The sequence below is a fragment of the Sorex fumeus genome, unplaced genomic scaffold (assembly GCF_029834395.1).
Source record: "Sorex fumeus unplaced genomic scaffold, SorFum_2.1 ptg000118l, whole genome shotgun sequence".
Taxonomy (NCBI): domain Eukaryota; kingdom Metazoa; phylum Chordata; class Mammalia; order Eulipotyphla; family Soricidae; genus Sorex; species Sorex fumeus.
In genome coordinates this window covers 1058035-1076497 of record NW_026606175.1, presented here as the reverse complement: position 1 = coordinate 1076497, position 18463 = coordinate 1058035, and the positions used below count along the sequence as shown (strand labels likewise).

Below are 18463 nucleotides of genomic sequence, written 5' to 3'. Positions count from 1 at the left end.
GAACTTGGCCACACCCAGCAGTTGGGTCGGTCTTGACGGCTGGGGGCGTGGGGAGGAGGCTGGACGTGGGTGAATCCGCCCCGTGTCGGTGCCGTCTTCGAGGGTCCTTGGTGAGCCTGTGTCCCCTGACTCTCTTCCCAGACATCCACGACCAGAACATCAAGAAGCCCGTCATGGTCTACATCCACGGGGGCTCCTACATGGAAGGTACCGGCAACATGATTGACGGCAGCATCTTGGCCAGTTACGGCAATGTCATCGTCATCACCATCAACTACCGCCTGGGCATCCTCGGTGAGTGCGTGCGGACGGACAGGCGGGACGCCCCGAAGGTCGCCTTGTGGGCTAAGAGATGTTTTTGAGGCAGCAGGCGGGGTCTGCGGGCTGCCCTCCCTGTCTTGGCAGAGCTGTTGGGTCCTGTGGATTCCGTGCACGCTTCTCTGTCGGGTTTTAGCTGCGGGTGTGTTCCATCACGCGGTGTCTGTGGCTCTGTGTCCAGTGGTGCGTCGCACACAAACGCCTTGTGTCTGCAACGGATGCCCTCACGGACCGTTGTCCAACGGGGCCCCTTTGGCGGTTGGTGCTGATGGCGGCCGTTGCCTGCTTGTGTGTTCGGTGCCCACGTGGTGTGGCGTGGACGACGTTTGTCGGGCGGTGGTCCGTTCCTTGTTCCTTTGCAACTGGTGTCAGAGAGCAAAAGACTTGGTTTTTTGTTGGCCACGTGTCTGGGTGTGTGGATGCTCAAAGCCCGACTGGGTGGGGCTCGGGGGGTGGGAATCTGTGGACTGAGATCTCGGAGCATGGCAGGGGTTTAAAAAAAAATCAATGGCATGGATCGTTGAGGTATTGATCGCATCTTCCTGCCCGGTGTGGATTGCCTCCGAGCTTAGGAGAGGGTCTTGGATCTTGTCCATCCCGTGTTGCTGTAGCTTATGGATATGAGCGAGATCTCTCCGAATTCTCTCACTGTCTCTCTCTCCCTCTCTTTTTCTCTCCCTCTCTCTCTGTCTCTCTCTCTCCCTCTCTCTGTCTCTCTCTGCCTCTCTCTCTGTCTCTGTCTCTCTCTCTTTCTCTCTCTCTCCCTCTCTCTTTCTCTCTCTCCGTCTCTCTCTGTCTCTCTCTCTCCCTCTCTTTGTCTCTCTCTGTCTCTCTCTCCCTCTCTCTCTCTGTCTCTGTCTCTCTTTCTCTCTCTCTCTCTCATCGCTTAGCAAGATACTTTCCATATCTATTCACTCTGGACCAGGACAAGGTCCTAAAAGGAGGTAAAAATCACACATGCTGCCTCTCCCAGCGCCTCAAGGGAAATTGCAATCACTCACGATCATCCTGTTGATCATCTTGTTGTTTGATCATCCTGTTGTTCGTCAATTCTACAGTGCTAAACATACATTTATATTATGTTATGTATTTATATATGTATATAATGTATATTTCACGGCCATCCTATTGTTCTTCGATTGCCTCGAGCAGGCCCCAGTAACGTCTCCTTTGTCCTAGACCCGAGATTTTAGAAAGTGCCATATTCAAGGCTCTTTCAGGGTTAGGAGAATGAGACCCATCCTTGTTACTGGTATTTGGCATATTGGGTACGCCACGGGGAGTTTGCCAGACTCTACCGTGTGGACACGTTACATTCGGTAGCCTGCCAGGTGGTCCAAACTAAGAACAAGATAATAAGATGTCCTGTGGCTGCAAATGCGGCCGCGTGCTTCCAGGAGCTGGGTTTTATAGTCTCTGGGTGTTGGCCATTGATGGGATTACACGGCGTCGGGGGGCAGTTGGTGGGTGTGACCCCTGCCTACTGGAAGCCAGCTATCTGGGGTCGAGCCGTCAGGCACGCAAGTCAAGGCATGACCCTGTATCAAAGCCAACTTCAAATCTTAGAGTTGGTGTTTGTGTCACTGTTTGCATCACTTCTGTGGGTTACACACTTCAGAGAAAAACCAGGTCACCTAGAGGTGCCAGCTCACTTATCCCGTGTCTCTTTGTCTCTCTCCCTCTTGGGAGAGGAGAGAGACCTCCTCCCTAGTGGTTTCTCACCCTTCTTCTCAAGCCTACCTAGATACCCTCGAAAGATTCACGATCACAATCATCCTGTTGTTCGTTGATTGCCTTGAGCAGGCCCCAGTAACGTCTCCTTCGTCCTAGTCCTGAGATTTTATTTTGAAAAGTGCCACATTCAAGGCTCTTTCAGGGTTAGAAGAACGAGACCCATTATTGTTACTGGTATTTGGCATATTGGGTACGCCATGGGGAGTTTGCCAGACTCTGCCGTGTGGGCAGGTAAAATTCCGTAGCCTGCCAGGTTGTCCAAAGTAGGAATGAGATGATAAGATGTCACGCAGAGCCGAGCCGGGTTTTATAGTCTCTGAGTCTTGACCGTTGATGGGAGTACACGGCGCCAGGGGGCCAGGTGGTGGGTGTGACCCCCGCCTACTGGAATTTGGAGGATCTGGGTGGAAGATGCTCGACTCCAATTCGAGTAGGCTTGGAGGTCTCGGCCCCGGAACCCGCGTGGCTTTGTCCCTCTGCCAGTACCTTCATGTGTGCGGAGAGTGGTCTCAGCATGGTGGTAGCTGGTTCTGGAGGTCTTCGGCTGCCAGAGCCCTGGTCGGGGCGGGGAGGGAAACTCAACCCACTCCCCTCCAAGGGGCCCCGGCAAGGACAGTCGGGCGCGGGGGCAGGAGACTCTGCGCTGTTCTCTTCCGGGAGCTGGTTTTTATAGTTTCTGAGCCTTGGCCGTTGATGGGATTACACGGCGCCAGGGGGCCAGTTGGTGGGTGTGACCCCCGCCTACTGGAATTTGGAGGATCTGGGTGGAGGATGCTCAGCCCCGATCCGAGCAGGCTTGGCGATCTCAGCCAAGCGATTGCAAAAGAAAGAGGTACTTTGGCAAGTTCGCTCTAGATTCTCCTTCCTGCCCAGGTGGTCCGGGAGGGTGGATGCGGGCACCTATTACCCTAACCTGTGGAGGCTTCTAGGTCCTTGGCTCCCCTCCTGAGCCAACACACGCTGGTGTTAAGGACCCACTGCTGTGTACTGCCCTCTCCCTTCCACTCACCTCTGCAAGTCGGAACAGGTCAAAGACCCCCGGACGGGCCGAGCTGTGGGGAGACGTTTCTGATGACCAAGGCAAGCACCACCATGTTGTGACTTCTCCACCTCCAGGGTTCTGCCTGGTGGGTGGCCCCTCCCCTACCTCCTCCCCACCCAGGGAGCAAATGTCCAGGGGCCAAGGCTGCTCTCCAGGAAGGGAGACCTCCTCCTAGACCCTTCCTCCTCTGTCTCTCCATCTCTCTCTCTCCTCCTCTCCTCCGGATACTCTTTTTTTTCTGTGTTTTTCTGTGTCTGCGTTTTGGTTTTTGTGTTTTTCTCTCCCTCCTTCCTGCCCTCCCTTCTTACCTTCCCCTTCCTCTCCTTCCTTCCTTCCTTCCTTCCTTCCTTCCTTCCTTCCTTCCTTTCTTCCTCATTCCTTCTTTCTTCTGTCCTTCCTTCCTTCCTTCCTTCCTTCCTTCCTTCCTTCCTTCCTCATTCCTTCTTTCTTCTGTCCTTCCTTCCTTCCTTCCTTCCTTCCTTCCTTCTTCTTCTTCTTCTTTCTTTCTTTCCTTCCTTCCTTCCTTCCTTCCTTCCTTCCTTCTTTCTTTCTTTTCCTATTTTCTTCCTTCCTGTCTATCTACCTCCCTTTCTTTCTCTTTCTCTCCTTCCTTTCTTCCTTTCTACCTTCCTCCTTTAATTTCTTTCCTTCCTTCCTTTCTTTCTTTCTTTCTTTCTTTCTTTCTTTCTTTCTTTCTCTTCCTTTTTTCTTAATTCCTCTCTACCTGCCTCCCTTTCTCTCCTTTAATTTCTTTCCTTCTATTCTTTCTTTCTTTCTTTCTTTCTTAATTCCTCTCTACCTGCCTCCCTTTCTCTCCTTTAATTTCTTTCCTTCTTTTCTTTCTTTCTTTCTTTCTTTCTTTCTTTCTTTCTTTCTTTCTCTTTCTTTCTTTCTTTCTTTCTTTATTTTTTTCTTTCTTTCTTTCATTTTCTCCTCCATTCCCTTTCTCTCTTTCTCTCTTTCTTTCTTTCTCTTCTTTTTTTCTTCCTTCCTGTCTTCCTACCTCCCTTTCTTTCTCTTTCTCTCTTTCTCTCTTTCTCTCTTTCTTTCTTTCTTTCTTTCTTTCTTTCTTTCTTTCTTTCTTTCTTTTCCTTTTTATTTCCTTCCTTCCTCCCTCCCTCCCTTCCTTCCTTCTTTCTTTCCTTCTTCCCTTCCTCCCTTCCTCCCTTCCTCCCTTCGCTCTCCGTCCTTCCTCCCCCCGCTCTCTGCTGTCTTCCCTTTCCCTGTCTTTCTCTTCTTTCCCCCGTCCTCCCCCTCTTCACCCCTTTCCTGTCTCCTCCTGATTCCCTGGGGCCCATCTTCTCTGCGTCCACCTCAGTCTCTCCCGCTCGCCACTGGCCTTTGGCCCAGGAAATGGCTTTCGGCTGCCCTGACAGAGGCCCTAGAGGCCCTTTGTGCCGGGAGGTGCGGAGACCCAAGAAGCTGCTTCCAAGGGTGCCTGTGTGTGGGAACCCGGGCGTCCTCATCACCATCCCGTTCCTAGTGGGAGCACAGGCGTCTGATGGACAGGCCATGGGCGGGTCTCCCACTCAGGCCTGGCGGGTCGCACACCCAGCTGCGTGGGATGGGCGGACGCTGCCTCAGAGTTTCAGCTTCCTGATAATCACCCCCTGGCCCGTCCAGCGCTGCCTGCTCAGTGTCAAAGGCTGCCCTGTCCCCGGCAGGCTCAAGCTGAGCTTTCCTGTCTCCCTGCTGTGTAGAGCTCTTGTGTCCACACCCGAGGGACCTCGACGTGCACACGGGCGGCCCATGTCCCGTCCGCCACATCCCGAGTGATCTCTGAACCCACAGCAAGGAGTACGGTCTGAGCACCGTGTCCTGGAGTCAGGGGAGGGGATCCACGGGGGCCATACGGAGTCTAAGGTGGGACTTTGGGGCATTATTTGGGTGCTCGGAGCTGACCCCTGGCTCTGCTCTCTGGGATCGCTGCTGGCAGGGTTCAGGGAATCTTGTGGGATGCCAGGGATTTAACTGGGGTCGGCCACAGGCAAGGCACATGCTTTAACCTCTGGGGTATCGCTCCAGCTCTGACAACGTGACTTTTGAAGGATGCAACACTTGGCGTTTTTCTGGACACTTGTTCACTGATATTACATATTCCTGGTGTGCGGTCTGGAGAGAAGTTTGTAAATTGCTGCCCGCTGAGGAGGAACGTAAACGGTCCTAGTGACACGTCGGGAGTAGGAATAATAATTCGCAGTGTAGTAGGACTGCATCCTAAGTCAAGGCGGTCAAGTCATGCTGATGCAGTTATAGGAACCGTAATCAAGTAACTGCAGTAATAGTGATTGTAGCCTCGATAGCAATGCAGTCAGTGGAATGCAGGAATTGTCGTAGCAATAGAGTAATGGAGACGTTACTGTGCCCACTCGAGAAAATCGATGACCAACGGGAGGACAGTGACAGTGACAGTGCACCGTGATCCTAATGAGTCCATGACAGTTTCTCAATGAACTGATGCCAAATGTGGCTGCAGATAGTCGTGTCTTTGCTGACCAGTTTGTTTGGGCTGGGATTCTTCCCTGGAGATACTCAGGGGTTACTCCTGGCCGTGCAGGGGGACTCATGAGATGGAAGAGGGGTGACCCGGAACCCCCGTGTGTAGATCCTCCGGCCCTTGGAACCGTCTCCCAGGCCCTGAAGGATTTGGCTGAAAAAGCCACTGCGTTTTTTTCCCAACCCCAATGAGAGGGTGAGAAGTGGACTGTGGGGAGCAAGCTGGTGTACTGGGAGAAATTTTCCTGAGGAACTTTTTCCTTGAGCAAGTTTGCGGGGTGTGTGTTCAGCGCCCTTGAGACAGGTCTGGAAGATTCTCCGAGTCTTCCTGAGGCGGAGAAGAAGGACCCCTTCCGCCCTTCACTCTGAGTAATGCAGAGACGATGCCAGCGGCCAGATCATTCTGGGTCTCGCCTGGTCTGTCACCAGGGTCCTCTGTCTCTCGTGTGGCCTCGACGTCTTTGCGTAAGTGGCATCGTTCCGTGGAAAAAGCGCAGCCACCCGGCAAACACACAGTGACTGAGTGATAGTGCATTGTGTGTCTCCCAGCTCCAGTGGTGTTTTTCCTAACTGCTCACGGTGGGCACACTCGTGGTGCTCGGGGCTGACTCCTGACTCTGTGCTCAGGACTCCCTCCTGGCGGAGTTCGGGAGACCCTATGGGTATCGGGAACAGAACGTGGGTCGGCCGCGTGCGAGGCAAGCGCCTTCCACCACTATCATCATCCTACATGTTGCATTCCTCGCTGGCTTTGCGATTTTTGTTTTCGGGGCCACGCCCAGGTGGTGCTCGGAGATTTCTTCCAGCTTGGGCATTGCTCCGGGAGAACCCCAGGATGTAGCGGCTTGAACCTGGGTCTCTGGTCCCGCCGCACATGTGCTCGGCCCCCAAGCCACGTCTCTGGCATCAAGTGCTTTGTGTCCTCGACACTTGGGGACCCTTTGGCGTTGCCATTGGGGGTGGCGTGTATTATGTGATTCTGTGGGATCACTGAGTGGCTCGTGCCTGTGTTCCAGGAACTGGGCTTCAGAAAAAGCCACGTGCCCTGGTAGTATTCAGCTAAGCGTGTGCCTTGGGGCGCCCCAGGGCTTCCCACGTAGGGGGCTTTCTTTCATGTCTTCCCGGGGAATCTTTGCCACTTTTCTCACTAGGCAAGAAACGGGGAGACAGACGGGGACGGTCCTCGACTTCTGCCCTTCTGCCTGCTGACTCCCTCACAAACCCTTCCCTGCTGAGCTGACTCTTGGCTCTGTCCTGGGCTTTGCCCTGGACTCTTAGCTAGCAGGGGCACATCTGTGAAAAAATAAATAAATAAAAATAACAAGGCAGGGGCCAGAGCGATAGTCCAGCGGGCAGGGCATTGGCCTTACGTAAAGCCGATCCGGGTTCGATTCCCAGCATCCCATAGGGTCCCCCGAGCACCGCCAGGAGTAATCTCTGAGTGCAGCGTCACCCTGCACATTGCTGGGTGTCACCCCTCAAAAGCAAAAATCAATCAGTAAAATTTAATACGGTAACAAGGAAAGGGAATCACCTGCCTTAGCCTCGAGGGCACGCCACGGGGCAGTGGTGGCCATGAGTGTGAGTCGGGACATGCCACGTACTGGAATACCCCCCCCAATAAAGTTTACTGGTGTGTCTAAAAGCCCACCCCTGAAGGTTGCTAGGACCTTGGGTCCGAAGACCTTCGGCGTGTTCTTGCGAGCACTTTGTCAGGAAATCCGGCGTCTCCCGGTGCAATACTGCTCGTACCCAGATCCTAAGGCCACGGAACCAAAGTGTGTCCATATGGGTTTTATCTTCCCTGACGGGTATCTGGTTCTGAGACAGAGAGACCAGACAGAGAGACCCCGGCACTAGGAGAGACGTAGCCCTGTCTCAAGGCTGTAACAGGCAGCAGCACCCGCTCATGCTTCAGGTGTGGGTCCCTAAGACAAACCTTCCACGGCGTGGCACCGTTCCCGTGAACTCCCTCAGCGAACACACCTGTGTGGGTGGCCAGAAGTCATCACTTAGCGGAGAGCACCTCAAGCAATCGCAAGTGAAGCTGGTCTTAGGAGAGAGTGTAGGGTGGTCTTTGTGGCTCATTTTCCTTGTGGGGGTCTCGGCTTCTAGCCCCCAGGAGATGTGGGTGTGTCAACAGGCTGCCGTGAGGTGTTCAGAGAGAGTCTTGGTCACAGCCGTTCCTGTGCCCTGCCTCGGCGATACTTGGCTTGGCTGCCAGGTTACAGTCTGTCCACCGAGCGGGAGAATGGGCGCAGGGCAGGACTGGGGGGCTGATTGGTGACGCAGAGCTGTGCAAGAGGATTTTCGTGGTCCTGCATGCAGCGGTGAGCTGAATTCCGTGTGGACTCAGGTATTTTGAATCCAGGTCCTTTCATGGAGCCCTGTGTGCTAACACCCGTGTTTTCTAATGCCACGTGTGTCTACACTTGTGAACATAATGCCACGTGCTTCAACAGCTTTGAGCCCAGTGCCACGCCACGGCAACCTCCATGGACCTGATGCTACAACATCAACACCCATGGCCCTACGCTATTTGCATGAACAGCCAGGAACCAAATGCCATATGTGGCAACACCCGGGGACCTAAAGCCACTTACATCAACAGCTGTTAACATAACGTCACATGCTTTAACACCTTTGAGCCTGATGTCATGGCTTGGCAACACCATTGGACCTAATACCACAAGCATCAACACCTGTTGACTCAACGTCACGTGTTTCAACACCTGTGAACCTAATGCCACAGCGTCAAGATGTGTCGACCTAATGCCATGAGAATTAGCTCCTATTGACTTAATGCCACAGGTGGCAACACCCGGGGACCTAAAGCCACTTACATCAACAGCTGTCAACATAACGCCACGTGATTCAACACCTTTGAGCCTAACGCCACGTCACGGCGACTCCCATGAACCTAATGCCTCAACATCAACACCCATGGACCTACGCTACGTGCACGAACAGCTGGGAACCAAATGCCATGTGTGGCAACACCTGTGAACCTAAAACCACGAGCATCAATACCTGTGGATCTAATGCCTCGTGCTTCACTCGTGGATCTAATGTCATAAGCATCAACACCCGTGGATCTTATGCCACTTACTTTACCCCAGATCTAATGCCAGAAGAATCAACACCTGTGGATGCGGTGCCACGTGGACCAACATTTATGGTACTAATGCCACAGCACCCAACAACCCTGGGCCTGATGCCAAGTGTGGCAATGCTTGTGGACCTAGAGCTATAAGCAAGCATCAACACATGTGGGCCTAATGCCACGTTTTGGCAACACCCATCGACGTAAAGCCACATACATCAACAGCTGTTAACATAATGCCACCTGCTGTAACACCTTTGAATCTAATGCCACGGCATGGCAACACCCGTGGACCTAACACCACGAGCATCGACAGCTGTTGAATGTATGCCACGTGCTTCAACACCTGACAACTAATGCCACATGTGGCAACACCTGTGAACCTAATGCCACGTGTGGCACCACCCGTGGATCTAAAACCACGAGCGTCCACACCTGAAGATCTAATGACACATGCTTCACCCGTGGATCTAATGCCATGAGCATCAACATCTGGGGATCTAATACCACAAGCATCACCACCTGTGGCTCTTATGTCACATGCTTCACCTGTGGATCTAATGCCATTAGCATCATCACCTGTGGGCGTGGTAGCACGTGCATCACCATTTATGGGTCTAATGTCATAAGCAGCAACACCCGTCGACTAAATGCCACGTGCTTCATCACCTGTGAACCTAACGCCATGGAACTGAATCCACGAGCATCAATACTTATGGACCTGATGCCACGTGCATCGGCACTTGTCAACGTAATGCCACGTGTGGTAACACCCGTGAACCTAAAGCCACGAAAAGCAACACCTGTGGGTCTAATGCCACGAGCATCAACATCTGTCAACTTAATGCCACATCTGGTAACACCAGACGTGCACCAACGCCTGTTAACATAATACCGTATGATTAACACCAGTAGCCTAATGCCCACGTGCACCAAGACCCGTGGATCTAATGCCTCGTGCATCAACACCTGAGGATTTAATGCCACAGCATCAACACCTGTGTATCGAATGCCACATGCTTCACCTATGGATCTAATGCCACAAGCACCAACAACTGTCGACTAAACGCCACGTGCTTCAACACCTGTGAACCCAATGCCATGGACCAAATGCCACAAGTATCAACACTCACAGTCCTCATGCCACGTGCGTCAACACTTGTCAACCGAATGCCACGTGTGACAGCACCCTTGAACCTAAAGCCACGGGCAGCAACACCTGTGGATCTAATGCCACATGCATCAACAGTTGTGGATCTAATGCCATGATCATCAACACCTGTGGACTTAATGTCACGTCTGGCAACACCCAAAGGTGCATCAACGCCTGTGAACATAATGTCACGTGTTTCAACACACATGAACCTAATGCCCCGCCCATCGACACCCGTGGACATAATGCCACAAGCATCAACACCCTGTCAACTTAATACCACATCTAGCAACACCCGTGGACCTAATGGCAGGTGCATCAATTCCTGTTGACATAATACCACATACTTCACCCGTGGACCTAATGTCACATGCATCAGTACCTGTGAGTCTAATGCCACGTGGATCGACACCTGTGGACCTAATGCCACGAGCATCAACGCTTGTGGATCCTATGCCACAAGCATCAACATCTGTCAACTTAATACCACATCTAGCAACACCCATGGACCTAGTGCCAGGTGCATCAATGCCTATTGACATAATGCCACATACTTCACCCGGAGACTTATGCCACGTGCATCAACACACGTGGACCTAATGCCACATGCATCAATACCTGTGGATCTAATGCCACACGCATTAACACCCATGGACGTAATGTCATGTGCGTGAATACCTGTTCACATAATGCCTCATGCTTCAACACCCGTGGACCTGATGCCACGTGTGGCAACACCATGGACCTAATGCTATGTGCGTCAACACCTGTTCACATAATGCCTCATGATTCAATACCCGTGAACCCCATACCACTTGTGACAACATGCATGGACCTAATGTTATGTGCGTCAACACCTGTTCACATAGTGCCACGTGCTTTAACACCCACGGACCTAATACCACGTGTGGCAACACCATTGACCTAATGCTATTTGCGTCAACACCTGTTCACATAGTGCCACGTGATTCAACACCCATGGACCTAATACCACGTGTGGCAACACCATGGACCTAGTGGTATGTGCATCAACACCTGTTCACATAGTGCCACGTGATTCAACACCCATGGACCTAATACCACGTGTGGCAACACCATGGACCTAGTGGTATGTGCATCAACACCTGTTCACATAGTGCCACGTGATTCAACACCCATGGACCTAATACCACGTATGGCAACACCATGGACCTAGTGCTATGTGCATCAACACCTGTTCACATAGTTTCACGTGCTTCAACACTCATGGACCTAATACCACGTGTGGCAACTCCCATGGACCTAATGTCATGTGCACCAACACCTGTGGATCCAATGCTACGAGCACCAGCACTTTTTGACTTAATGCACCAACACCTGTGGATTTGATGTTGAGAGCATCAACACCCGTGGACCGAGTGCATATGCAGATCCACACCTGTGAGCCAAAACAGTCATGCCTCATCACCTGTGCTCCTTGCATTACGGACCACTGTGGGGCTGGGGGAGTGTCTTGTTCTCTCGGTTCGAAGCACCTTCATCAGGAACGAAAGATGTTCCATCCCTGGTCATGTGTTGCAAGGACAGAAAACAGCGTGCCCGTCCCTCTGGGTCTTCTTGGCGAGGCTGTGGGAATCGGGCTAGCACAGGGCAGATGCAGAGCAGAGGACGGACCTAGTGGTGTCTCTGGGCTGGATCCACATGAGGGAGGATGCTCAGGTCCGTGTTGGTGACGGAGGACCAGGGAGAGAGGCAGGGCTGAGTGAGGGAGGAGTGGGGGTCTGTGAGGGTTGAAGGTCCGTGCCCCAACCACACAGCATGCCCTGCCTCCCGATGGGGTTTGGCGGTACCAGGAGAGAGTCAAGTTTTCAGGGATCCCTGTTTTCTATTCCCAGGGATCCGTCGGGCAGGTTTCCCGTTCATGGACTTCAGCTGGAAGAATCCAGGACCCACTGTCATATCCTGGGGAACCAGTTCTGCGTGTCTCTTTTTAAAATTTCTTTTGGGTCGATACTCAGGGGTTCCTCCTGGCTCTGCACTCAGGAATGACTCCTGGCGGTGCTCGGGGGACCCTATGGGATGCCGGGAATCGAACCCGGGTCATCCGTGCGCAAGGCAGATATCCTCCCCACTGAACTATCGCTCCAGTCTCTCTTCTCCAAGACTTGGGGGGTCCCTGCTTTGAACCTCTGTAGGGGGGATTCTGTTATGAGCATCATGGACCGAGTAGCTGAGCCCCTTGGAAAGTGAGCATGGATGACTTCAGTCGGCCTATCTGAATAACTGGGTCCGGGGGGGTGTCTTAGCCTCTCCTGCCCTTCCCTGGCTTGGTTTTTGTGTTTGTTTTGTTGGTTGTTTGGGGGGCCTCCCCTGGTGGGATTCAAGGCCGACTCTGGTCTCTGGACTCCTACAGGGGCTCATGGGACCACACGGGATGTCTGGCATCGAATCCAGATGGGCTGTTTGCAAGGCAAACTCTTTTCCTAGTCTACCCTCTCTTGGACCCACTCTTTGACTGTTGTCCGTAGGAATCGCTCCTTCTGTTTTCTCAGTCAATGATTTAGTGCGGGGGGGGGGGAGGGCTGGGAGAATTCAGAATTTTGAATTTGCTCTTTTGGGGAAATACCTGGCCATGCTCAGGGCTGACTCCTTTCTCTGTGCTCAGGGCTGACTCCCGGCTCTATGCTCGGGGCTGACTCCTGGCTCTCTGCTCCGAGTTGAATCTTGGCTCTATACTCAGTGCTCAGTCCTGGAGGGGCTCGGAGAGCACTCTGTGGTACCAGGGTTAGCCTCATCCAAGGCTATCTGCTCTCTATCTCTGCATCTCCCTGAGAATTTTCTTTTAAACTGTGTGAGGACAAAGCTTCCATGTCAAAAATCTGTTTTCACATAGACAGTCAGATGTCGCCATCATAAAGTCCAACGTCCATGGAAGTGGAAAAGTTTTGAGCAGGGCCTGTGGCCACTTTCTTTCCTTGGTCAACCGCCTCAACGCTTTCCAATTCCCGGCACCTATGGGCTCCAAGGGAAAAATGACCCGTGCTTTTTTTTTTTTTCCAATTTAAACTTGTGTGTCTGTTCTAGAATCTTCTAAGCACCGCGCGAACAGAACTGTGACTGAATGCAAGGGTACAGGGGTGGGGGTGAGGCTGTTTCTCAGGCCCGACCCTGGCAGGGCTACGCCCCCACCCACCCAGGAGGTGGTCAGTGGGACCACAAGGTCCTGGGGATAGATGATGAGTTGGCCTCCCTAGGTTGGAATCAGTCTTGCCACCCTGCGTTTCTCCGTCTTTAAAAATATATATAGTCCCCCCACGAGTGGCTCTCCAGCACGGCCACGACTCCAGAACACAGAAACCAATTTCTTAACTATCTGACTTTCAGTAGAAATACTTCCAGCGTCAATAGGTGAAATAGCAGAAATCCAAAACCAACATTTAATTCTTGAACCCAGCTGTAGAAAGCAAATCACTTCACAATGCTTTCTCAGCATGTCTGATTTGGGGGGGGGGGTAAACTCTAAATAATAGTGGTGAATCTTTTATTGAAACAGTGAATCTAATCAAAGCAGATAGAGTGTTAACTAGAATTCATCTGCCTCACAGGGACTGGGAGGGGTGGGGGGTGGGGTTTTATTGGGGTTCTTCATGGTAAGAAATAAGTATTGGTAAAGGGAAATGTGTTTGATATTTGCATGACTGAGACCTAAACCTGAAAGCTTTGTAACCTTTCCCACAGTGATTCAATAAATAAATTTAAAAAAAGAAGGTAAAGGTAAAGGCCCTCCCGTTGATCTTCGATTTGCTCGAGCGGGCCCAGTAACGTCTCCATTGGAGACTTTGTTGTTACTGTGTCTGGCATATCGAATACTCTCGGTAGCTTGCCGGGCTCTCCGAGAGGGGCGGAGGAATCGAACTCGGGTCGGCCATGTTGGCCGCTTGTAAGGCGAACGCCCTACCCGTTGTGCTATATATATATATATATAGTCGAAGACTAATATCCAAGGCCAGGAGAACCGGGACTAGGAGGACTGGTCAGCGGTTGAATCAACCATCAACCCCAGGTTTGTGTGTGGGGCTGAGGGTGAGTGAGACGGAGACGGGACCAGGGTGACCATCATAGCCGGGAAGATTCACGCTGGACAAGAACTCAGCGTTAGAAGTAGGTGAAAGGATATTCCTGATAACCTTTCAGTATCAATATTGCAAAGACAGACACCCACCTCTGCCTACTGTAGTATCGTCGAGGCCCCGTGCCTACGACTGGACTGTAAACTCGTGATGCTAGGTGGTACCCAGACCTGGTGATGATATAGCCGGGAAATCCCGGCAGCCACCAGACAGACCTTCAAGACCAACACTTGGGGGGCTGGAGTGATAGCACAGCGGGGAGGGCGTTTGCCTGGCACGCGGCCGACCCGGGTTCGATTCCCAGCATCCCACACGATCCCCCGAGCACCGCCAGGAGTCATTCCTGAGTGCAGAGCCAGGAGGGACCCCTGAGCATCGCCGGGTGTGAATCAGAATGCCCCCCATCCAAAAAAAAATGCAGACCTAGATGACCTAAAAGATATGTGTGTGTCGTCACTCTGTACCCTGGGGACGGGCCCTCCCTGGGACACGGGGGTCCCTGCAGACAGGCGGGGCATGGGACAGGCGTGGAGGGGCTTGTTCTGCAGGCGGGGACCTCCCACCAGCCCCGGTGTCCTGCCCAGAGACACAGGAGGAGACGCAGACCTAGAGGAGACGCCCCGGACAGACGGAGGCAGATAGGAGGGACGCCCTCTGAGACCGAGGCGGAATGCAGCGTGAGCCAGTCTGGGCCGGGAGGTGTGTGGGGGTGAACTCCATCTCGGGGAACCCCGGAGAGCCCGCTGTCGCGGAAATCGAGGCCGTTTCAAATTTACAACAGTTCTACAGCTGTTCTCCCTGGTGTTGAATCACGGAGGATTGCTCCTTCGTCGAAACCTGGTCCTGCTGACGGCTGACTCAGTGATTCTGTCTCTCGCTTCCTTCCTGGGTGCTCCGATGGGGCTGCAGGTTCGGGATGCTGTGTGCAGGCTCGAATCGGGAAACCTGGAGTGAAAAGGGGACACGGAGACCCTGCCTGTCTGTACCACGCTGAGCCTTTTCACCAGATTTCCATCGCGATTTAAGACGCTCCAAGAGGAGGCGGCTGTCACGCAGACGGGCGGGTGACTGAGTTCCTTTCCAGGAGGCTTTACATTCAACCACGCTCCTGACTGATAATAATTGTGACTTTTTTTTTTCTTTCCCTCTCGCCGAAAGCTCTTTTTTTCAAAGGCTCTCAAAGGTCAAGCCTGTCCCTTGGATAATCCGTACAATCTCCCGGCGTGGGGATTGTCGGGTGATCACAGTTACCACAGAAGTGGTGTTTTTTTTTTTCTTTTTGGATCACACCCTGCGATGCTCAGGGGTTCCTCCTGGCTCTGCACTCAGGAATGACTCCTGGCAGTGCTCGGGGGACCCTAGGGAATGCTGGGAATCGAACCCAGGTTGGCTGCGTGCAAGGCAAACACCCTCCCCACTGTGCTATCAACTCAACCCCCAAATGTGCATTTTGGGGGGCTCTTCTTGGCCAACAATAAAAACTGCAATTAAAGGCAGGGAGTGTGGGGGGATGGGACCCCAGTGGGACGCAGACACGCCACCTCTTCCCGGAACGCGGTGACCTGTCCTGAGTCTGATGTCCTGCATTTGCCGCCATCTGCCTGTGTCAGCCAGGAACATGTGTTGTTGCTCCGAGAGCCCCGTCTCTTCTCCACACGTTTCCTCGATCCGTTTCCAGGATTGTGGGGTCTCTGACTTGAGATGTAGTTGGCGGGGTTGGGGGGGAACGTTTGCCACGCTCAGAGCACATGGGAAACTGGACGCGGGGATGCCCGAGAGGTTCCTGCAGGGGTGGGGCTTTGGAGGGCGGCTAAGGAAGAAGAGGGAAGGAGAAGGAAGAGAGTTGGAGAGGGACAGAGAGGGAGAGAGAGATGAAGAAAGCGCGTGAGAGGGAGAAAGAGGGATGGAGACAGAAGGAGAGGAAGAGAGAGGGGCAGAGACAGAGGAGAGAGAGGGAAAGAGGGAGAGGAAGAGAGTGGAAGAGGGAGAGAAAGGGAGAGAGAGAGGGAGAGAGAGATGAAGAGAGAGCACGAGAGGAAGAGAGAGGGATGGAGACAGAAGGAGAGGAGAGGCAAAGAGGGAGAGGAAGAGAGTGGAAGAGGGAGAGAAAGGGAGAGAGAGAGGGAGAGAGAGATGAAGAGAGAGCACGAGAGGAAGAGAGAGGGATGGAGACAGAAGGAGAGGAGAGGCAAAGAGGGAGAGGAAGAGAGTGGAAGAGGGAGAGAGAGGGGGAGAGGGAGAGGGAGAGAGACTGAGAGAGGGAGAGAGACTGAGAGAGGGAGAGAGACTGAGAGAGGGAGAGAGAGGGAAAGAGGAAGAGAGAGGGAGAGAGGAAGAGAGTGGAAGAGGGAGAGAGAGACTGAGAGAGAGGGAGAGGGAGAGACAGAGGGGGAGAGAGGGGGAGAGAGAGGGAGAGACAGAGAGAGGGAGAAAGAGAGAGAGGGGGAGAGAGGGAGAGAGACTCAGAGAGAGAGGGAGAGAGGGAGAGGAAGAGAGTGGAAGAGGGAGAGAGAGACTGAGAGAGGGAGAGAGGGAGAGGGAGAGACGGGGAGAGATGGAGATAGAGGGAGAGAGACTGAGAGAGGAAGAGGAAGAGAGTGGAAGAGGGAGAGAGAGGGAGAGAGGGAGAGGGAGAGACAGAGGGGGGAGAGAGGGAGGGGGGAGAGAGAGGGAGAGACAGAGAGAGGGAGAAAGAGAGTGGAAGAGGGAGAGAGAGACTGAGGGAGAGGGAGAGGGAGAGACGGGGGAGAGATGGAGATAGAGGGAGAGAGACTGAGAGAGAGAGGGGGAGGGAAAGAGACTGGGAGAGGAAAAGAGGGAGGGAGAGAAGTAGAGCAGGAGAGAGAGGGAGCGTTGGAGAGAGAGAAGTGAGAGAGGGAGAGGGGAGATGAGGACAGAGAAGTAGAAGGAGAGACATGGGGAGGGAGGAGGAGAGGTGGAGAGAGACACAGTGAGATGGAAAAGGGGAGAAAGGGAAGGACAGGAATAGAAGGCATGGAGAGAGAAAGAGAGATGGAGAGGGAGGGAAGGAGCGAGGGAGGGAGGGAAGTAGAAAGACCCCAGGGTGAAGAGGGAGGTTGAGAGAGAGACAGAGACACAGAGAGTCAGAGAGAGAGAGAGACAGAGAGAGAGACAGAGAGAGAGAGATGTGACAGGGGAATGGGGGGAGCATGATCGGGAGGAAACCCCGATAAATCCCACGTGCCGGTTCTTTCCAGGGATTCAGCCCAATCGCCAGGCCCCCAGCCTTCGTTTCCCAACGAGTTCCTAATTCTAGCCCTCGGGAGCCAGAAGCGTAGGCCAGGAAGCTCTTATTGATCCCACAAATTAGTTCTCCTGGGCACAGGGATCCTTTCTAGAAAAGGCGTCCAGGAAGGCGGCAGTGCTGGGGCTGAGAGGAGAGAGAGAGAGAGAGAGAGACAGAGACAGAGACAGAGACAGAGACAGAGACAGAGACTGAGAGACAGAGACAGAGAGACACAGAGAGAGAGACAGAGAGAGAGAGAGAGACAGAGAGAGAGACAGAGAGAGAGAGAGGGATTCCACAGGTGCTGTCACTGATCTTGACCCTCGCTGAGTCACCTGGCTGGAGAGAGAGAGAGAGAGACAGAGAGAGAGACAGATAGACATAGAGAAAGAGACAGAAAGAGAGAAAGAGACAGACATGGAGAGAGGGAGGGAGGAGAGAAAGAGAGGGAAAGAGAGAGACAGAGAGAAAGGGACAGAGGAAAAGAGAGAAAAAGACAGAGACATGGAGAGAGAAAAGGAGGCAGAGAGAGGAAGGCAGTGAAAAAGGGAGTCACAGAGAGACAGAGGGAGAGAACGAAAGAGGGAGAGACAGAGGAAGAAAGAGCAAGGGACAGGAAGAGTTGGAGAGAGGGAGAGAGAGAAATAGAGAGGAGGAGAGGGAAGGAGGGAGGGAGGGAGAGGATGAGAGAGATGGAGAGAGGAAGAGAGGAAGAGAGGGAAGGAAGAAGAGAGGACGGAGGGAGGGGAGAGAGAGACAGAGACAGAGACAGGGAGACAGAGAGGAGAAAGAGGGAGGGAGGGAGGGGGAGAGAGAGAGAGAGAGAGAGAGAGAGAGAGAGAGAGAGAGAGAGAGAGAGAGAAGGAGGGATGTGCTTTCAATAATGTCCGAGAAAAGCAGCATTTTCCACAATTCACCGCTGGACACTGTTTTTTTTTTTTTTAAAGAAAAAAAAGCTGAAGAACTTTCTGGCTTCCTTCCCGTGTCTTGGGGTCTCTGTGTTTATGTTTTCCCTTGAGACACTGCAGCTGGCTGGGGGCACCCTGGGGGTTGCAGAGACAGCTGGCTGGCGGGAGGGCGGGGCAGGGAGGTGGACAGGCCTAGTTGGAGGGGACAGGGAGGGAGCAAGGCCACTGGGGGAAGGAGTGAGGAGAGGGAGGTCCCAGGAGGCAGGCAGGAACTGTGCTGAAGCTGAAGTCTGTGCCCCTTGCAGTGAGTCTCCCTTGTGGGACTGGGCTGGGATTGCCTGACTGCAGCCCTG

The 18463-nt window shown here is 53.1% G+C and overlaps 1 protein-coding gene across 2 annotated transcripts in view; it reads left to right on the top strand.

Moving 5' to 3' along the window:
- Positions 1 to 18463, top strand: part of LOC130043234 (neuroligin-4, X-linked) — a 266721-nt gene that overhangs the window by 148708 nt on the left and 99550 nt on the right. For both annotated transcript variants that reach the window (XM_056135485.1, XM_056135484.1), the window contains one exon: positions 142 to 294. In XM_056135485.1, coding sequence (XP_055991460.1) covers positions 142 to 294 — 153 coding nt within the window. The remainder of the gene's footprint in view (positions 1 to 141; positions 295 to 18463) is intronic.